Below are 21127 nucleotides of genomic sequence, written 5' to 3' on the forward strand. Positions count from 1 at the left end.
AGGTCTTGAACTATGAGTCTCTTATGAGACCCACGGGAGGCGGAGAGTCGAGCAATTTGCCTTTCCAGTTTCGCCTCCCTTTCTTCGCCTTGTTTGCGAATGCTCTCCATCAGTACCGTAAGATTTGCCAGTGCCTGTCTCATGTCATCTGTTGAAGGTAACGGCTCCAGAGCCGGTACTGAAGGAAAGGACTCTGATTTGAGTTCATCATCTTCTTCAGGAGTCGGTGTAGACTCCTCCTCGACCCCTTGCCTCAGAAGATCCTTCTCTGTGTCTGAGGTCACCTCAGACATCCTCTCCTCTTGATGGATGTCCATGCCTTGTAATGCGTCGGTGACTTCCGTATCTACGGCAATCTGGACGCATGGAATATCAGGTCTTGGCTGGGGTATGACAGCTTCTATACCCGTTTTAGGGAACAGCAAGTTGTGCATCCTTTCGTTAGGAAGGTACGGTCCCGTTGCGTTTTTCTCTAACCCACGTACAGTACCCATATGCGCAGCTTCTCTCGTGCTGCATCCCTTGACTCCGCTGACTTGGGGTCATCAAAGGCTTTGGTACCCATCTGCGCAGCTTCTCTCGTGCTGCATCCCTTGACTCCGCTGACTTGGGGTCATCAAAGGCTTTGGTAACCAAGGCCTTGCATATTTTGCAATCCTGGGGCTCCCAGTACCGAAGAGCTTCCTTAGAAGTGGTGCAGGGGACATGAGCTCTGCACTCTACATGGCCGCAGAAGTCCTTACTCCTGACATTGCAGAAGATGACTTTGCACTTCACTTGGTCCTCCTGTAAAGAGAGGAAATTTAAGTGAGTATGCGGTAGTTTATCTCACCTGATAAACAATTATGTAAAATATTACTATTAATATTTTAATTATTATAGCTTAGATAGTCAATCTAGAAAGGAACTAGGAAAGACACATACTTGTGTTTCCTGTCCAGCCAATTGCTGTGACCTCCCCCAAAATTAAAGCCTAGAGTCTTCCTATTCAGGAAACCCAAGGGAAGGGTACTAAACCCTAGGGGTAGATAAGTATAACTTAACACTAACCCTTCCCAAGGTTTTAATAGTGTGGGCTAAATTGTTAACTGACTAGCTATCAGTGTGTTGAAAGAAATCTTTTATTTCAATATATGACTGGTCTCAACAATAGACTGTGCAAGGATACACAGGGTATGTTGGAAAATAATTACTGTATAATATATACTATAGTTTTCTGTCTGCAGTATGATCTATACTGCAAATATACTGGCTACTGTATAATCATATACTGTAGTTTAGCCGGCCTGTTGCTGGCTGGGTTAGTACCTGACAGCACCAGCCCAGCCGGCTTTCGCCGACTGGGTTAGTACCTGGTGGCACTAGCTGACAGAGAGAGAGAAAGCATGGAGTGAAGGGCTACCCTATTAAATGTTTGTTAACAATTACTGTATTAAGGGTGTAAGTACATAATCTTACTATCTTCCTCCAGAATGAGAGTTCAAATGGAAGGGAAGAATGTATCATTCAGGCTTCCATTCGACCACAAAACCCGTTGCCGGTCACTGCTGGTTCCGGGTATGTGGATGGCAGTCCAAGAGAGGACTGAAGAACACTCGACAGAACAGGGGTCTCCCACTGGCAGCCGTCACAGCTGGCACAACCTTTCCCGGAGCCTTGCGTCCATGAGGGAAGACTGAGTGACTAAACAGTTGCTTATGTAGGAGCCCGGCCGGCCCCACAACCTACCCAGCAAGCAGTGAGATTGTAGGACGATGGCCACAGAGTTACGAGGGCTAGGCCATCGCTAAAGGACAGAGGGGGGCAGGGAAAAGGGTCGTTTATAAAGTGTGGAAGGCGGCGGCAAGGTTGCCACCCCTACCACACAAGGGAGAAACTGTTTCAGTATCGGCGCTATCCTAGGCGGCAGAAGAATATCTATTCTTCAGCCTAGGGTCTGCCGAAATAGTGTTAGGAGGAGGTTGCAGGATTGCTGCCACCTCCCAACAGGAGAGAAACATCGTTTCAGTGCCGGTGTGACGGTCTGAACGATCCCCCGGTCTCAGAATTCTCCTTGACATTGTATAATGGTTCTTTTCCGCCATTAGCTCGCTTCGCTCGCATCAAAATAAAACATCAAGCTCGTATGTACTGGCAAGCGGTAATGTTGAGCTGCGCACGCTAACATTACAGGAAAATAAAACATCAACCTTGTATGCACTGGCAAACGGTAATGTTCGCGCATGCGCAGATTATCAAGGAGAATTCTGAGACCGTGGGATCGTTCAGACCATTACACCGGCGCCATCCTAGGCGGCAGAAGAATGTCTATTCTTCAGCCTAGGGTCTGCCAACACACGACTAGTCTTCTAGACCGCAAGGGAGAAGTTGGCAGCATCATACAACCACTTCAAGTACGGCCTAGAGAGGCAAAGCCTCCTATGCCGGCAGCTGAAAGCCGGCAGGGGAGTGACTACTCACCCTGCTGCTCTGCCGCCGGGAAAAAGACTGAATACTCTGAGGTTCTGTCGAAAAAACCAAAGCCGGCTACCCGCAAGCAAGGATAAGAGACAGAAAACCTTAGCCTAGTCAAGGCAGGACCAAGATAGGGTTGTTGCCTAAGGCGGCACTCAGAGGGAGGAGGGATTACCCTTAAATCTCCACAATAGACGAGTATCGAGTTATATAATAATTCTAGGAGATATCTATCTCCTTCTGAATTGATAAAACGATACACAAGGGTAAATCGGGAACATGTATGAAAGTATACTAAAACGCATATGCTAGCTAGCCTAGCGCAAAGTAAGACTTCGGTTACCTAAATCGCCGAAACTCCGTATACAATCGATATCAGGAAGAGGAAATATATGCAAAACATGTATATCTATACAAGTATAATTGTGCCTAAGTAGCTTCATATTTTGTTAATGCTATTTCAACTAGGAACGTCGTTTATATCATGCATGAAAGTAAACTGAAGCGCGTAGGCTAGGAAGCCTAGCGCGGGGTGAGGTTCTGTTACCTAAATCGCCGAAACTCTTAATGAATACAATCGACATGACATATAACTTCCTAGTAAAATCTTAACTGAATAGCTTCATAAATATTCATGCTATTACAACTGGGAGTGTCTTTCAGCTAACTAAGTGATACATGCGTTATGTACGACAGCGTCCATGGCGCCTCCGGTGATCGGCGAAGCTCCGAACACTTAAAATTATTCTAATTTCTCTGTGAAGCAGGAGCTAAAAATTATACACTGTAAAGAATGAATACTCAACTTTCCAGAGGCAGAAGAGGCTGGAGATTGCATGATAAATCCTGAATATCGAGCACAAACGTTAGAGCAACATGGAAAGCCACCGTGCGAAACCGCTACGAAAATAGGAATAAGCGCCATCTTGGATACAGCGCCATCTAGATACTCAATAGTAGTACGGGAGGAAGGGTAACTTTGATAACGGCTCCCCTTCTATTTTTGCCACTTTCCCCCTCATAGCGTAAAAGCTATTCGGGGTGAAGATTGCTATGTGTCGTATCAAGATATACGTCCCCTGATATTATGCGATATCCTTAGGAGATATTTTAAGGATATTTGCGCCAGGAGTTAGAATTTTGGAGACCGAAAGGTTAATTCTCTGGGAATATCACTGTAGCCAAATATCCCTTAGAAAGCTACCAATAGGAACCTTCCATCAGGGCGACATGGCTTGAGCCCAAAAAAAGAGGTTTAGTCAAGGCTGACTTACATGTAGTTATCGTGGTGGCAGCCAAGCCTTGCTTGTGAAGGTGTATGAAGAAGGACAGGCAGAAGTCTATTGAGATTTCTTTTGGCCTTTTTGCTTTAACGAAAGCAACCCACTTTTTCCAAGACGATTCGTATTGTCTTCTGGTTGACTTTGACTTGTATTCTTCTAGGAAGTCTATTCTGCCTTTCGAGATCCCAAATCTTTTCTTGACTGCCAAGACGAGAAAATCATGAGATGAAGGGTTTGGGTTCTCTGGGATGAAGCGAAGACAGTTGACTTCTGAACCAGTTGGGATAGAGGTGGGTTTGGTAGAGGGACCAGCCTCAGCTTCAGTTCCATCACTGGAGGGAACCAGTTGCTCTTTGGCCACTTAGGGGCCACTACTGCTGCAGTTCCCTTGAAGAATCTCAGCTTGGTGAGGACCTTCATTAGGAGATTAGTCGAAGGGAACAGGTAGATCCGGGTCCATCTGTTCCAATCGAGGGACATGGTGTCCGTCGTCTCTGCCAGAGGGTCCTCATATGGGGCTACATATCGAGGTAGTTTCTTGTTGTCGCTCGTCGCGAAGAGGTCGATCTGCAGTTCTGGGACTTTTTCCAAGATGAAGGAGAATGAGTCTGCATCTAGGGACCATTCTGACTCTATCGGCTTTAGCCTGGATAGAGCGTCCGCCGTCACATTGTGGAACCTTTGTAGGTGAACTGCTGATAAGTGCCATCTTTTTTTTTTTGATAAAGGAAAGATGGCTAACATCACATGGTTGATGTGGGGCGATCTCGAGCCTTGACGATTCAGACATCTCACTATCACTTCGCTGTCCAAGACCAGCCTGATGTGGGCTGATCTGTGAGGGGATAGTTTCTTCAGCGTCAAGAGGACTGCCATGGCCTCCAGAATATTGATGTGAAAGGTCTTGAACAGAGATGACCAGGTCCCTTGGGCTTTCCTTTGATGGGAGTGACCTCCCCATCCTTCCGTCGAGGCACATGTGTGGATGGTCACCGATGGGGGAAGTGGTTGTAAGGGAATGGTCCTTGTTAGGCTCTTGACCTTCGACCACGGCTTGAGAAGTGATCGTAGTAAGGTCCGTACCGGTCTCTGTAGATCTCTTCGAGCGTTTGATGCGTATCTTCTCCAGACTCCTGACGCATCTTTCAGCTGTGCTCTTAGCACTGGGTCTGTTACTGCTGCAAACTGGAGAGAGCCCAGTACTCTTTCCTGTTGGTGTCTTGAGATCCTGTCGGATTTCAGTAGTCTCTTGACAGAACCTGCGATCTCTCTCTTATTCCTTGATGGAATGGAGAGGCGGTGTGACTTCAAGTTCCAATGGATTCCCAGCCATTGAAACTCCTGAGCTGGAGAGAGGCGAGACTTCTTGAAGTTGATCTTGCATCCCAGATGTTTCAGGAACTTGATCACTTTCTTGGATGCTTGCAGACAAGCAGTCTTGGATGCTGCCCACACCAGCCAGTCGTCCAGGTACGCTGCTACCTGAACGCCTTCTAGGCATAGTTGTTGAACGACTGCGTCTGCAAGTTTCGTGAAGATCCTTGGGGCTATGTTTAGTCCGAAGGGCATGGCTCTGAAGACATACTCTGTGTTCTGTAGCTTGAATCCTAGGTAGGAGGAGAGGGGGCGACTGACTGGAAGGTGCCAGTAAGCATCTGCTAGGTCTATTTTGACCGTGTACGCCCCTTTTGGTAACAGGGTCCTGATGTGTTGTGGGGTTAACATCCTGAACTTGTTGTTCTTGATGAATTCGTTGAGTGGCGACAAGGCCAGAATGACTCTGAGTTTGTCCGAGTCCTTCTTGGGAACACAGAACAGCCTTCCCTGGAATTTGATGGACTTTGCTTTCCTTATAACCTTCTTGTTCAAGAGTTCTAAGGTATATTCTTCCAGTAGGGGGGGGGGGGGGTAGAGTGATGGAAGAATTGAGGAAATGAAGGTGGAGATCTGTTCCATTTCCATCCTAATCCATTTTTGATTAGGCTTTGGGCCCAGGGATCGAAGGTCCAACCATCCCGGAAGTGTTGGAGTCTCCCTCCTACCTGTAGCATCTCATTGTTTAGGTGGTCCGGAGTGCTTGCCACCCTGACCTCATCCTCCCCTGCCTCATGAGGGGTGTCTTGAGGAGCCCCGTCGAGATCCTCTTCCTTTCGGACAAAATTTAGTGGTTTGCCTCTCAAACCCTGGGTTGAAAGCTGGTGACTGGGCAACCAACTGTTGAGGCACCACTTGGAAGGTGGTCTGTGGCGTAGCGACCACTTGGGCCATCGTGGCCATGGTGACCGTGGGATATTGCTGAGTTGGCCGAGAAGGTAGTCTTGGCTTCTTTGTCTTCCTTTTGGGTTGGGGACCAGCATCTGGGAAAAACTTCCTCTTTGAGGAGATGCCCCACTTTTGGAGAAGGTTCCTATTCTCCGTGGTGGCTTTTTCAACTACCTCTTGGACCACTTCTTTTGGCAAGAGGTCCTTACCCCAGATACTGGAAGAAATCAGCTTCCTGGGTTCGTGTTTCACCGTTGCAGCAGCAAACACGAACTGCCTACAGGCTCTCATGGCCTTCATGAAGGTGTACAGGTCCTTTACGAGGGTGGCCATGTGCATCTTGGCCAGGACTGTGAGAATATGTGGGGTGCAGTTTTGCCCTGCACACATCACTATGCAGTTCTGGAGGGAAAGAGAAGCGGCTAGCCTCTCTTTTGTCTCTTGCTCCCTTCGCAAGAGAAAGTTCGATAGCTTCGGTAGGTTCTCGCTGAACTGCTGTCCCGCGATATCTGCTTCAAGTTTTCCTACTGTAAAAGGGTTAGGTGGACCTCCTTCCATTCCTTCTCATCCGTGGGCAAGCTCAGAAACAGAGGCCTACACTCCTCTAATGTAGGGCATGGCTTGCCTGCCTCAACCGCCTTGGCAACAGTCTGAAAAGCCTTCGACAAGAAGGGGAAGGCTCTCAAAGAAGGAGCAAGAAGGGTAGGGTATTTCTTGCTCAGTGCAGAAAGTTGGTATAACCTGCCTTCTTCAGGCTACTCATCAAGAGAGCCTGTGCCTTGTCGTGGTCGAATACCATGACCTCCTTTGGTTCCGTCTCCTCTTTGGACACTGGTTCATGCTTCAGTCGGATGAAGTACTCCGGGTAGGCGTTGAAGTTTGGCCAGAACTCAATGTCGTCCAGGTGGACGGCTCCCAACTTCTCCGAAATGTGGAGTTTGCCGTTGGTGATAGGCATAAACTCCGCATACCTCCAGGGATTGATCTCGGAGCAGGGTGGCAGGTCCTGTACTCTGGGTTGCTTGAAAGACCCTCGGGAGGTGACGGTCCGAGTCACTTTGCGAAACACTCGTCTTTTTTGCTTCCCTTTCTACGTTCTCCATATGTAGATTCTCCATTAGGGCAGTAATTTGGGCCAAAACTGCCTGACCCATTGCATCCAATGGAGTGGCAGGAGCCGAAGATGTAGACGGTGTCGGCTCTGCTGTCGGCACAGGCGGAAGGGGCTCCTCCGCTTCTGTCGAGTCGTCGTCTTCATCTCCTCCGGGTGGTTGAGTAGACTATCCTCTCTGTCCGTGGACACTTCAGACATCCTTTCCTCCTGGTGGATGTCCATGCCTTGCATGGTTTCGCTGACTTCAGCCTCGACTGCGATCTGGACGCAGGGAGGCCTGGGTCGTGCCTGGGGTACGACGGCCTCAGCTGTTGCCTTGGGGAACAGCAAGCTTCGTATCCTATCGTTGGGAAGGTATGGTCCAGGAGAGTTCTTTTGAAACCCTCGTACCCATTTGCAAAGCTTCTCTCGTGCTGCTTCCCCCGACTCCACTGACTTGGGGTCGCCGTAACCTTCAGTCACCAAGGCCGAGCAGACGTTGCAGTTCTTGGGGTCCCAATACCTCAAGGTTTCGGTAGTTACAACACAGACGGCATGAGACCTGCACATAGTGTGACCACAAACATTCCTACTTTTGTGGTTACAGTAGACCATCTCACACTTCACTTTCTGCTGCTCCTGTAAAGAAAGGAAATTGAAATGAGTATGCGGTAATTTATCACTTTTGATAAATTCATAAAATGTCAAGCAATAGTTTTTTGGTATCTTAACCATTGTAGCTTACAATAGTAAGCTAGAAAGGAAATAGGAAAGACACATACTTGTGCCTCCTGTCCAGCAAATTGCTGTGACCTCCCCCAATATTGATATTAGATTGTTCCAACACGGAGTACTTACCTCGAACTACTTTTTTAGGAGTATCTGGGATCTCCTCCCTAACCGACCAAGAATTTTGCGTAGTTCCCCCTATCTTCGTTTTCCCTTGTCGGGCCGCTGCGTGGTGGATGGATACGTGCCCTGAGGCGACCCGGGGTCAGCGCGCGAGAGTGTGCTACTAGGTCTGTGTCGCCAGTAAGCATCTGGTCGCGGTGTAATCTAAACTACTGTATAATATATACTATAGTTTTCTGCCTGCAGCATGTACTATACTGCAGAAATACTGGCTACTGTATAAGCATATACTGTAGTTCAGCTGGCCTGTTGCCGGCTAGGCTAGTACCTGGCGGCACCGGTCTACATGCCGGCTAGGTTAGTACCTGACGGCACTAGCCAACAGAGAGAGAGAAAGCATGGAGAGAAGGGCTACCTTATTGATATAGTTTAGTACAATAAATAAGGATGTAGGTATTATAATCCCTACTGCCTTCCTCCAGAATGAGGGTTCAAATGGAAGGGGGGAATGAATCATTCTAGCTTCCACCCACCCACAAGATCTGCTGCCGGTTTTAGAGATGTGGATGGCAGTCCAAGGGAGGACTGAAGAACACTCAAAGACATAGGGTCTCCCACCAGCAGGCATCATGGCCGGCACAACCTTTTCCGGAGCCTTTCGTCCGTATGGAGAAGGTCAGAGTTGCTATCAAGCTGCCTATGTAGGAGCCCGGCCGGCACCACAGTCTACCCGGCAAGCGGGGAGATTGTAGGACACCGGCTAAAGACATGCGATGGCTAGGCTATCGCTAAAGGACAGAGAGGGGCAGGGAAAGGGTCTTGTGTGTTGTGTAGGGAGAAGGCGGCAGGAATGCCGGCCATTTCCAGTCACAATCAGAAACATCGTTTCAGTATCGGCGCCAGCCTGGGCGGCAGAAGAATATCGATTCTTCAGCCCGGGGACCTTGCCGAAACAAGGCTTGTCTTCTAGACCGCAAGGGAGAAGGTGGCGTCATCGTACCATCACTTTGGATGCGGGTTAGGGAAGCTAGGCTTCCTATGCTTGCAACTGTAAGCCGGCAGGGGCGTGACTACTCCCCCGGCAGCCGAGTTGTCTGCATAAAGACTGAATACTTTGAGTTACTGTCGTAAAACCAAGCTTGGATACTCGCCGGCAAGGGGGAAGACAGAAAACGGTAGCCTAGTCAAGCCGGAGTATGCTACTCTATGGCAAGACCAAGATAGGGTTGACGCCTAATGGCGGCACCCAGAGGGAATGAAGGGTTTACCCTTAAATTTCCGAAGGAGACGAATATCGAATTGTTTAATTAATTCTAGGAGATATACTATCTCCTGTTGAATTGATAAAATGATACGCGAGGGTAAACGGGGATAATGTATGAAAGTATACTAAAGCGCGGGGCGAGATCTCGGCTACGCTATATCACCGAGACACTAACGTATACGATCGATATATTTTTGGGCTCAGGCCATGTCGTCCTGATGGAAGGTTCCTTCAGTAGCTTCCTTTGGATATATATGACTACCATAAATATTCCCAGAGAATTAAACTAAAGGTTTCACAGAATTCTAACTTCTGGCGCGAGTACTTTAAAGGTTTCCCTCTATGATATCGTATATCAACAGGGGACGCATGTATTAACACGCCACATGGCTATCTGCACCCCACCTAGCGTTTACGCTTCGAGGGGGAAAGGTGGCGAGGTAACTGAGGAGCCGTTCCAAAGTTACCCTTCCTTCGTTACTGTTACGGTACTCGCAACGTAAACAAACCGTCCGCCATACTGTGTGATGTCACGTCCGTCCTCATTCCTCTTCTGGTAGCTCCCAACGCCGTTTGTTCGTTCCCAGTGATCATCTTTTATCTTGTGCATCCTGCGCCATGTCTCGACCTTCTGCCTCGCCTTCTTCTGGAAAGTTGAGTACCAGGTTCTTGTATTGTTTAAATAAGCTCTGGCCGTAAAGTAACATTTTTTTACGCTAAAATCTTGTGTTTTGTGGCGGAGCTGTGCCTTGCCCGGAGGCGCCATTTTATGACGCCGCTGTTCGCCTCGCATGCTTTATTTAGTTAGCTAGGACAGCCTTCCCGGCCTTATAACTAATTAAAATATCATTAGTTATTTAGTCTTCATTAATAGGAATTAATTATATTATGCCGATGGTATTCTTCGGCGCTCTTAGTTAGCCGACCCCATTCTAGACTTTTATCCTAGCCTAGGCCGCAGCCTAGTGTTCATGTTTACTTCTGCATGATATAATAAGTGTTCCTAGTGTTTATGTTAATGATTATATAGGCATTTTTAAACATATACAGGGTTCAGTGTTGCACATATCTTTCGCCTTCTAGGGACCATACAAGGGACCGTGCCTGGTCCATCCATGTCACATCCCCTAACCCAACGTTGGGACCCTTGTATGCTTCCTTATCTCCCCTGTTACCTTCGGGTAATCTCCCTCTGGGTAGCCTTGCTATATCTCAGCCCCTTACCCGGAAATATTTTCGGGTAGGTTAGGCTAGATCCTTCTTCCCTCTTCCCTACCATAGTTTATGGGGGGACCTCAGACAGAACCCCAGAGTACCTATCGTTCATCCCAGTCCACCCTTAGGGAACGCCTTTCTCTTTAGGTATCGACTGAGACTGAAGGTGGAGGGGCCCTGCCCTTCCCCCTAGACTGCTCTTGGTTGGGACACGTCCCTTCCTCCTGTAGCCTAGCGATACGTCTTCCCAGCCCTCCCTAATCTAGGAGAAGCTCTCCTGGTTTAGGTTAGGCTTTGGGGGATTCTGTTTTATTATAGTTTAGGACAGTACACCAGTGCTGTTCCTACTCTGAGCTAACCTACCCTAGGGTTGGAGAGCGCTTCTCTCCTGCCTGGGTAGTATAGCATCTAACAGATTCCCCCACCCCTTGGGAGCTTTAGGGTCGCACACCCCTTCTGCTCCCTCAGACCCCTACCCCTACTCTATCCCCTTGTGTCGGCTTGCCTTCACACCCTTGTCCGCTGTCCTACAATTCCCCCCTTGGGGGAGAATTGTAGGTTACGCTGTGCTCTCCTGCTTGGCTGGCCGCTCTGCTACACTTCCCCCTCATAGTCGAACTATAGGGTAGTGTTGGTAGCCGGCCTGCCGGCGGAAGATCACCCTCCCCCCCCTTTTTGAGTGTCCTCTGATCCTCCCTTAGATTACCATAGGCATCCAGCCGTCTGCCGGCTCCCTGCCGTCGGGTGATAGGCATATCCCCTCCTATCATGAGAGCATTCCTTCCGGAGGGAAGCCGGTCTGATATCGGACATTACCCTTCCCCACTCCCTCCTTATCTTTCTCTCTTCTATCATGGTGCCGGTCCACTGCTGCCTCCGCCTGCCGGCGCTAGCCAGCTAGCGCCAGCACCCCAGGTTACTTTCCTACTTCATAGGATGTTCCTATCTGAGGATTACCTAAGGCAACAACCTGCCAGCTGCCGGGGGCTGCCGCTAGCCGCCAGCATCCCAGGTGACTTCCCTACTTCATAGGATGTTCCTATCTGAGGATTACCTAAGGCGACAACCTGCCGGCTGCCGCTGCCGCCGCCTCCGACTTCTCAGACAACCTTCCATCTTATGTATCCAGCTAGGTTCACCAACGCCGACAGCCTGCCAGCTGCCGGAGGCCACCGCCCTGCCGGCGACGTGCCGCCGTGCTGGCGGTCGCCCTTATAGGTGTCTCCTACCTCTCTGCTGCTCAATGTTTAGCCTTAGATGGATTCACCCCGCCGGACCGGCCTCTGGCTTGCCGGCGACGCTCCTGCGGCTTCCATGGACAAGCAACCCTTTCCCCCTCGGCTGCCGGCCCCGTGCCGGCAGTCGACCTATACAGCCGTATAGCCAGACTGATCTTCTTTGCTATTTCATACCTTGAAGACAGTGGCTGGGGTGTACGGTTGTACAGTACAATGTTTCCAGCATACTCTGTGCTTCTCAGTGCAGTCTCTTGCCAGGACCTACCCAAATATAAGGGGGTTTACCCTATTTTCCCCCTCTTTTCTCTAGGTTCTGAACGATTTCAGACCCTCTCCACTCTGTAGACAATTCCTTTATAAGGAAGCCTAAGTTTGGCTCCCCCATAGGGATACCATTCCCTCCCCTAGAACCTCAGGTCCTAAGGAATTGTCGGCAGAAAAGGTCACGGTAACTGGCAGGACGGGACTCACAAGTATGTGTCTTCCTACTTCTCTTCTAGCTCACCTATCCTGAGCTCACATAAAACACAATGCAACAGATTAGTGAATCTTAATTTTAAGAGTAATGTAAGCCATAACTCTGTTTTCCATGTACTCATGTTCTCTTTCTTTTACAGGAGGAGAACCTGAAGTGCGAGAGGTCCTTCTGTGGAGTTCGCCGCCCGGACTTTTACGGGCATAAGGCGTGCCGGACCCACGCCCCCTGTACAGAAAAAAAGGGCAACCTGAAGTATTGGGATCCACAGTCCTGCTCAATCTGCAAAGGCCTCCTTGATGAGGCGTTCGACATCCCTCCGTCCGCGGAGGCCAGGGACAATGCTCGAGAGAAACTGCGCAAGTGGGTGCGCGGTTTCCAGAAGAACGCCGTATCTCCCCAATGAGAAGATGAGGGCCATGCTTTTCCCAAAAGCATCAGCAGATTCTGTGGTTCCCCAGGATCAGATCCCCTTGGTTTAATTGACTGTTGAGCCCGACATCGAGACTACGCTTAGCAAGTGTTGTCTGGACGAGGTGGAGAAGATGTCGGACGTGTCCGACAACACTGAGAGGACCCTCATGGGTGAGGATCTGGAGGAAGAAGAGGATCAGGTGGAGTACCCTGATTCGGAGGGCGAGGTCGCCCCACCACCCCCGGCAGCCCCTGTAGTGGTCGAGGAGCCAGTCCCCTCCACCTCCGCTGCCTCGCAGCCCCTGCTACCTGCCACCGAAGATGCCATCCGGGTATTGGTGGCATTGATGGACGAGAAGCTCAATAAGCATTCAGCGGAGCTCACAAGTCGTTTGATGGGATGGAAGCAACCAAAGAAGATCTCGGTTAAGGACCTTCCCTCCTGCTCGGAGTCTAACCTCTGGAGGTATGCCGAGCATATGCCCATTATGACGGGAAAGATCTTCATCAACGAAAAGTTAGGGTCCATCCTTTTGGAAGAAGTGGAATTCTTCCTTAACTTTGAGGCTTACCCGGACTGTTACGTCCGACTCAGGTCCGGACCGGCCTCCAAGGAGGAGACTAAGCCCAAAGAGGTGGTCGTGTTTGATCACTCAAAAGCCCAAGCCATGCTGGCAGAGTGCCTTAAGAGTCGCGGTTTCACCAACTCGAAAATGCCGGCACTGAGTAAGAAGCACCCGTCCTTTCTTGCTCCCTCTTCTGCGACCTTTCCCTTCGTAGAAAAGGCCTTCCATGCGGTCATGAAGGCCGTGGAGGAAGGAAAGCCCTGCCCTACCCTGGAGGAGTGTAGGCCTCTCTCCCTCGCCCTTCCCCCCGACGACAGATTCTGGAAAGACATCCAGTTTACTTTCACGGTCGGGAAACTGGACCCTGACGTGACTGGACGTCAGTTCAACGAAGACCTCCCGAAGCTGAACGACCACCTTCTCCGTCGGGAGCAGAAGACCAGGGAGAGACTAGCTGCCTCCCTGTCTCACCAAATTCAGCTCGAGGTCATGGCCGGGGACGTTAGAGTCCCAGATCTATATATGGTTCTCGCGAAGACCCACCTAGTGACTGTGATGAAGGACTTGTACAGCTTCATCAGGGCCCGAAGAACCTGCAGAGAATTCGTGTTTGCCAACGCGGCAGTAAAACACGAACCCCGGGAGCTAATCTCCTCCAACATCTGGGGAAAGCATCTCTTCCCATCTGCTCTGGTGAAAGAGATCGTGGACAAAGCTGCTTCTGAGAACCGGAACCTTCTCAATAAGTGGGGCATGTCCTGCAAGAGGAAATCCTCTCAGGAAGAAGGCCCTCAGCCTAAGAGGAAATCCTCCAAACCTAGACCCCAGCAGCGTCAACAAAAACGTCAGTTTCCGGCTCCCGCTACTCTCCAAGTGGTCGCACAGCCGCAACAGACCTTTCAGTTGGTCCCCCAACTGGTGGTGTCGCAATCACCGGTCTTCACCCCTGCCTATGAACGACAGTCCTCTACCTTTCATCCCAGAGGTAGAGGCTCCGGCAGAGACTCCTCTCGCCGTCCCTCCAGGGGCAGAGGAGGAAGGGGAGCTAGTGGCCGAGGTGGCAAACCCTTGGGAAACCAGAAGCAATTAAGTGCTTCCGGTGGGAGGAAGACTCCGCCACTTTCAGAATCGCTGGACCTTCGATCCTTGGGCACACAGCATCATCAAGAAGGGACTGGGTTAGAGCTGGACACAACCACTTCCAACCTTCCACCGATTCTTCCAGCCATCAACCCCCCTCCTGGAAGAATATGTCCTAGAACTCTTGAACAAGAAGGTGATCAAGAGGGTAAAGTCCACCAGGTTCCAGGGAAGACTGTTGTGTGTTCCCAAGAAAGACTCGGACAAACTCACAGTCATTCTCAACTTGTCCCCCCTCAACAAGTTCATTGCGAACAACAAATTCAAGATGCTGACTCTTCAACAAATAAGAGCCCTACTACCTCACAAGGCCTACATGGTCTCAATAGACCTGGCGGATGCCTACTGGCACATCCCAATGAACCACCACGCTTCCTCCTACCTAGGACTCCGGCTCCAACGAAGAAGCTACGCCTTCAGAGGCATGCCCTTCGGGCTCAACTCGGCTCCGAGAATCTTCACCAAGCTAGCAGACACAATCGTCCACCAGATACGCCTTCAAGGCGTCCAAGTGATGGCCTACCTCGACGACTGGCTGGTCTGGTCGACTTCGCCAGAAGAATGTTTGAGAGCTTGCAGCAAAGTGACCCAGTTCCTGGAACATCTGGATTTCAAAATAAACACCAAGAAGTCTCGCCTTGCTCCAGCTCAGAAGTTCCAATGGTTAGGAATCCAATGGGATCTTCAGTCACACTGCCTTTCCATCCCACTGAAGAAAAGGAAAGAAATAGCAGGGTCTGTCAGAAGACTTCTCAAATCCAAACGGATCTCAAGACAACAGCAGGAGCAAGTTCTCGGCTCCCTACAGTTCGCCTCAGTGACAAACCCAGTGTTACGAGCACAGCTAAAGGGTGCCTCAGGAGTCTGGAGACGAAACGCATCCGTCGCACGAAGAGATCTCAAGAGACCCCTACCGAACAAGCTTTGCTCCCTTCTAAGCCCGTGGTCAGAAGCAAGGACCTTGAAAAGATCCATCCCTCTCCAACCTCCGCCTCCATCGCTCAACATCCACACGGACGCTTCTCTGGAGGGTTGGGGGGGGGGTCACTCCCATCAACGGCAAGTTCAAGGAACATGGTCTCCCCTATTCAAGACGTTTCACATCAACATCTTGGAGGCCATGGCGGTTCTTCTCACCCTGAAGAAATTATCCCCGCGTCCCTCGATACACATCCGTCTAACTCTGGACAGCTCGGTAGTAGTCAGATGTCTCAATCGTTAGGGCTCGAGAACGTCCCACTTAAATCAGGTGCTATTACCCATCTTCCACCTAGCAGACAGGAAGAAGTGGCACCTGTCTGCAGTTCACCTACAAGGATTCCGCAACGTGACGGCGGACGCTCTATCAAGGACAAGCCCCATAGAGTCGGAATGGTCCCTAGACGCAAGATCATTCCCCTTCATCTCTCGTCAAGTCCCGGAACTACAGATCGACCTCTTCGCGACGAGCGACAACAAGCAACTTCCTCGATATGTGGCCCCTTACGAGGACCCCAAAGCGGAAGCAGTGGACGCCATGTCCCTGGACTGGAAAAGATGGTCCAAGATTTACCTGTTCCCTCCATCCAACCTTCTGCTGAAAGTCCTCTCCAAACTGAGAACCTTCAAAGGCACAGCAGCCGTAGGGGCTCCCAAGTGCCCCCGGAGCAACTGGTTTCCCCTAGTCCTGGAGCTACAGCCCAAGCTGATCCCCCTGCCGGGCCCAGTTCTCTCCCAACAGGTGCAGAAGTCGACTGTCTTCGCTTCATCAAAGAAAGTCAAGGACCTTCATCTCATGATTTTCTCTCCCTAGCCGTGAAGAAAAGGTTTGGGATCTCGAAGAAAAGTTTAGACTTCCTAGAGGAATACAAAACAAAGTCTACCAGAAGGCAATATGAATCATTCTGGAAGAAGTGGGTATCCTTCGTCAAGGCAAAAACCCCTACGGAAATTTCCATAGATTTTTGCATGTCCTTCTTTATTCACCTTCATGGACAAGGCTTAGCAGCCAATACGATTTCCACCTGCAAATCGGCCTTGACTAGACCACTTCTGTACGCCTTCCAAATAGATTTATCCAGCGAAATCTTCAATAAACTCCCGAAGGCGTATGCTAGATTCCGTCCAGCACCTCCACCGAGACCCATCACCTGGTCCCTGGATAAGGTGCTTCATTTTGCCTCTAGCTTGGACAATGAATCTTGCCCTCTGAAAGACTTGACTCAAAAAGTGATCTTCCTTTTTGCTCTCGCCTCGGGAGCCCGAGTCAGTGAAATAGTGGCATTATCAAGAGAAGAGGGCCAGATACAGTTCGCCGACACGGGGGAACTTACCCTCTTCCCTGACCCCACGTTTGTCGCTAAAAATGAACTTCCCACCAAAAGATGGGGCCCTTGGAGAATCTGCCCCCTGAAGGAAGATGTCTCTCTATGCCCAGTGGAGAGTCTTAAGGTCTATCTTCAAAGAACTTCAGACTTTGGCGGAGGACAACTTTTTAAAGGAGAAACTTCGAGTAGTGACCTGTCACTAAAACAACTAAGAGCGAAAATCACCTACTTTATTCGCAGAGCGGATCCTGACAGTACACCCGCAGGTCATGATCCTAGGAAAGTCGCCTCTTCCCTGAACTTTTTCCAAGGAATGGACTTTGAAAGCCTCTGATCCTTCACAGGCTGGAGGTCACTTAGAGTTTTCTTCAAACACTATTCGAAACAGGTGCACGAAGTCAAGAGTTTCGTGGTGGCAGCAGGTAGCGTGATGAAACCGGCTGTTTAGTGCTGCGTAGAACAGTGAGTTTTTTCGGGACTTTAACTCAAACGGGTGCCTGTGTTGACCCTAGTGCGATACATAGTGATTTCAAGGGACACTTAGTGTCACTAATAGACTGTTCTTTAGCAAGGTGAAGTGACATAGATTCTTACACGTGTGCCACATGTTCTTGGACATGAAGTGTATAATGATTTTAAAAGACTGGCGTTCCTCAAGGAACTTGTGCTTAAAGGCAAAATATTTCCCTTTCAGATTCTACATCACCGTCTTACTGAAAATCTGTCTATTATCCAATATTATTATTGTACATAATTTTCCATTTTTCAATATTTAACTTAGCCGGTGATTATAATAGCTGCAACTCTGTTGCTCGACAGAAAACTCTAAGGTAAAACTCGCCAGCGATCGCTACACAGGTTGCGGGTGTGCCCAACAGCGCCATCTGTCGTCCAGATACCCAGTACTCAATGTAAACAAAGACTCAATTTTCTCTCTGTCGTGCTAACGACAAGACGTACTTACTCGCTGTTGCTAAACTGGAGTTTTTTCACAACTAATTGGTGAAGTACAATATTCTAGTTTTGAGCTTTCGCTGTGCAAGGTTTCTCTTCACAAATCCTTGAACTCTTTTTGATAACGGATTCTTTGTTGATGACTTTTTGATAGTTTTTTGAATTCCCCTTTGACCAATTCAAAATGGCTGACCCTTCACAAGTCCCAAAATTTAGGAAGTGCAATGCTAGGGACTGTTCAAGGCGTCTTCCGAAGGCTTCTATCGACCCTCACACTGTTTGTTCCAATTGTCGGGATAAAACCTGTCAATTGGAAGATCGGTGTGAGGAGTGCGTTGGGCTTTCGGAATTCGATTTTATCGAATTCCAAAAATATACACGTAGGCTAGAGAGAGATAGAGTTAGGAGAAGTTCCTCTCGTTCTATCGATATTTCCTCTCCTCATGCCCCACAACCTATTCCTTCCCCTGTAGTGGTTGCTCCTAATCCCCCTCCTGGCACTCAGGAACCTTCGATGGCTGATATGATGCGTGCCATCCAAGCTCTGGGTGAGAGAGTTGAGTCCCTTGCTAGTGACCGTAATCAACTTATGGCGGATGTGAAGGAGCTGAAGTGCAAAAGTGCAGTGGGAAGTGTTAAAATGAGTGATAGTGTTGTGGATAGTGTTGCGCTTGAGGGTTCGTCTGTTCGTGCCTGTCGTCCTCCTAGTCCGGGACCTCTTGCAAGCTCCCAAGTCCAGGGGAGAAGCAATGTCGTACGACAAATGGGTTCGAGAGGCTTTAATCAGCGAACAGACGTTCCCTCCGTGGTATCGGGCGTATCTACCCAAGATCGCCCCTGCCTAACTAAGACGAGAGAGCCCATATATACCTCGTCTTCGGAAGGTGTTTCTTGCAAGAAACCCTGGACCAAGGTCTCACGACCGTTAAAGCGCAAGTCGGTCCCTTCCGCACAAGTCCAACGGCCCAGTTGTAGCCACTGGGTCAGTTCGGACTCGCTGCAGTCATCCGATGACTGCTCTCCTCCTAAGAGAGGCAAAGCGGTACCGCTTCAGACAGTTACACCGTCTGTCGCCGCACCTGCTCCTGTAGACCCTAAGTGGTCTCTACTGCAAGACATGCAGTCTCAGCTAACGTCTCTTATGCAGGACTTTCGTGCGGAGAAGGTTGCTGCCGCACCAGCTAGTGCAGCTCCTTGCCTACAACCGCCCACACGATCGGTTGTGCGTCCGGTGGACGCTGAGGTAACCTTCTCACGCACACCAGTTGAGAGAGTTCCGCCTCCCATGCGTTCCAGTGTGATCTGCCAGCCGCATGTTGACGTTCAGCGATGCACGGAGGTCTCCGTTGACGTTCGTGAGGTTCAACAACCGTCAGAGTTGTTTTGTTTTGACGCGGTGCGTCAACCTCCGCAACCCAGTGTGGTTGCCACTGCTCACCCACATCAGTCCAGACAGTCTGGAGTAGACGCTGTGCGTCCCCGCGCTGCTATGGTTGTTGCCAGCTCACAGACTGGGCAACAGTTCCATGACGTTGCGTCCGGCTCAGTCACGCATGCACCCGTGCGACCGGACTCAGCTTACCAGCCGTTACCCACTCCGTTGCCGTTCCCTCATCAGTTATCGGATGAGGGACTTTCTGATGATGATGTTGCTGCACACGTAGATGAACCGCATTCAAAACTGGACGAGCCTAAGTCTACGCAACCCTCTTTGGACTTTAGGAAAGTTTTGGCCCTGTTCAAAGAGATGTTTCCGGACCAGTTTGTTTCTGTGGCTCCGCGTTCTCCTCCGTCAGAGTTTGTGTTAGGCATGCCGTCATCCACTCCTGCCTTTACTAGACTCGTCCTTGCACGCTCGTCCAAGAGAGCTTTGCGTGTAATAGGAGAATGGCTGCAGTCCAAGAAGAGTTTAGGGAAGACAGCTTTTACGTTTCCCCCTGCTAGACTCTCTTCTAGATCGAGCGTCTGGTATGCCACGGGAGAAGTTCTCGGCTTGGGAGTTCCTGCCTCTGCCCAGGGCGACTTCTCAAGCCTAGTAGACTCTCCCCGCCGCCTTGCCATGAGACGCTCAAAGATATGTTGGTCATCTTCGGACCTGGACCACCTGCTGAAAGGTATCTTTAGAGCCTTCGAAGTTTTTAACTTCTTAGACTGGTGTCTAGGAGCTCTAAGCAGAAAGATCTCTCCGACAGAGAAGGAGACTTCCTTGCTCATTATGTCCTGCATGGACAAGGCCGTACGTGATGGGTCTAATGAGCTTGCTGCATCTTTTGTGTCCGGAGTCCTTAAGAAGCGTGAAAACCTATGCTCATTCCTTTCAGCTGGAGTTACACCATGCCAGAGATCCGAACTTCTGTTTGCTCCGCTTTCCAAGTGCCTTTTTCCAGAAGACCTGATTAAGGAAATTGCCGCTTCTTTGATACAGAAGGATACTCACGATCTTGTTGCGTCCTCAGCTCGCAAAGCCACCCCTTTGCCTACCTTGTCAGCTAGACCAAGGATGCACACTCCAGCGTCCCGTTTTATTCCGCCCTTTCGTGGCAGAGCCTCCAGCAGAGGAGGTGCTCGTGCCGAAGGGAAACGGGGAAAGAAGAAAGGAACCAAGTCCTTTAAGGGCAGAGTCTGACTGCCAGCTTCTTCAGACAGCAGTGGGAGCCAGACTCAAGAACTTCTGGCAGACCTGGGAAAAGAGAGGCGCAGATGCATAATCTGTGAAGTTGCTCAGAGAGGGGTACAAGATCCCGTTTGTACGAAAACCCCCTCTAGCAACGTCTCCCATCGATCTCTCTCCCAGGTACAGAGAGGAAGACAAGAGACGAGCATTGAAACAGGAAGTGTCTCTCTTACTAGAGAAGGGAGCGGTAGTCAAAGTCTTGGACCATCAAACCCCGGGATTCTACAATCGCCTCTTCTTGGTGTCAAAGAAGACAGGAGGGTGGAGGCCGGTGCTAGACGTCAGTGCGCTGAATGTCTTTGTCACAAAGCAGACGTTCTCCATGGAGACCACAAAGTCGGTTCTAGCAGCGGTCAGAAGGGAAGACTGGATGGTCTCTTTAGACCTAAGGGACGCCTACTTCCACGTCCCCATCCACCCGGACTCCCAACCTTTTCTGAGATTCGTTTTTGAAAAGGTTGTCTACCAGTTTCAAGCCCTGTGCTTTGGCCTAAGCACAGCTCCTCTTGTGTTTACGAGGCTGATGAGGAATGTAGCCAAATTCCTTCATTTAGCGGACATCCGAGCCTCCCTCTATTTGGACGACTGGCTTCTCAGAGCTTCTTCCAGTCGTCGCTGTCTGAAGGATCTAAAGTGGACTCTAGATCTGACCAAGGAATTGGGTCTCCTTGTCAATATGGAAAAGTCACAAGTGGTCCCATCCCAAACTATTGTGTATTTAGGGATGGAGATTCACAGTCTAGCTTTTCGGGCTTTTCCGTCGGCCCCCAGAACAAGCCAAGCCCAGTTATGCATCCAGAACATGCTGAAGAAGGAACGATGTTCAGTCAGGAAGTGGATGAGTCTGATAGGAACGCTATCATCCCTGGAACAGTTTGTGTCATTAGGAAGACTACACCTCCGTCCTCTTCAATATCACCTAGCATTTCACTGGAAA

General features: G+C 49.8%; 1 protein-coding gene across 1 annotated transcript in view; it reads right to left on the reverse strand.

Annotated features, from left to right (window-relative positions):
- Nucleotides 1–441: 441 nt before the first annotated feature.
- The window catches only part of LOC137638509 (uro-adherence factor A-like), a 105201-nt gene continuing 84515 nt past the window's right edge, over nucleotides 442–21127 (reverse strand). Inside the window, exons 9-10 of the mRNA XM_068370620.1 lie at nucleotides 7504–7731; nucleotides 442–786 (exon numbers count right to left, since the gene is read on the reverse strand). Coding sequence (XP_068226721.1) covers nucleotides 442–786; nucleotides 7504–7731 — 573 coding nt within the window. The remainder of the gene's footprint in view (nucleotides 787–7503; nucleotides 7732–21127) is intronic.

Source organism: Palaemon carinicauda, chromosome 1 (genome assembly GCF_036898095.1).
Source record: "Palaemon carinicauda isolate YSFRI2023 chromosome 1, ASM3689809v2, whole genome shotgun sequence".
Taxonomy (NCBI): domain Eukaryota; kingdom Metazoa; phylum Arthropoda; class Malacostraca; order Decapoda; family Palaemonidae; genus Palaemon; species Palaemon carinicauda.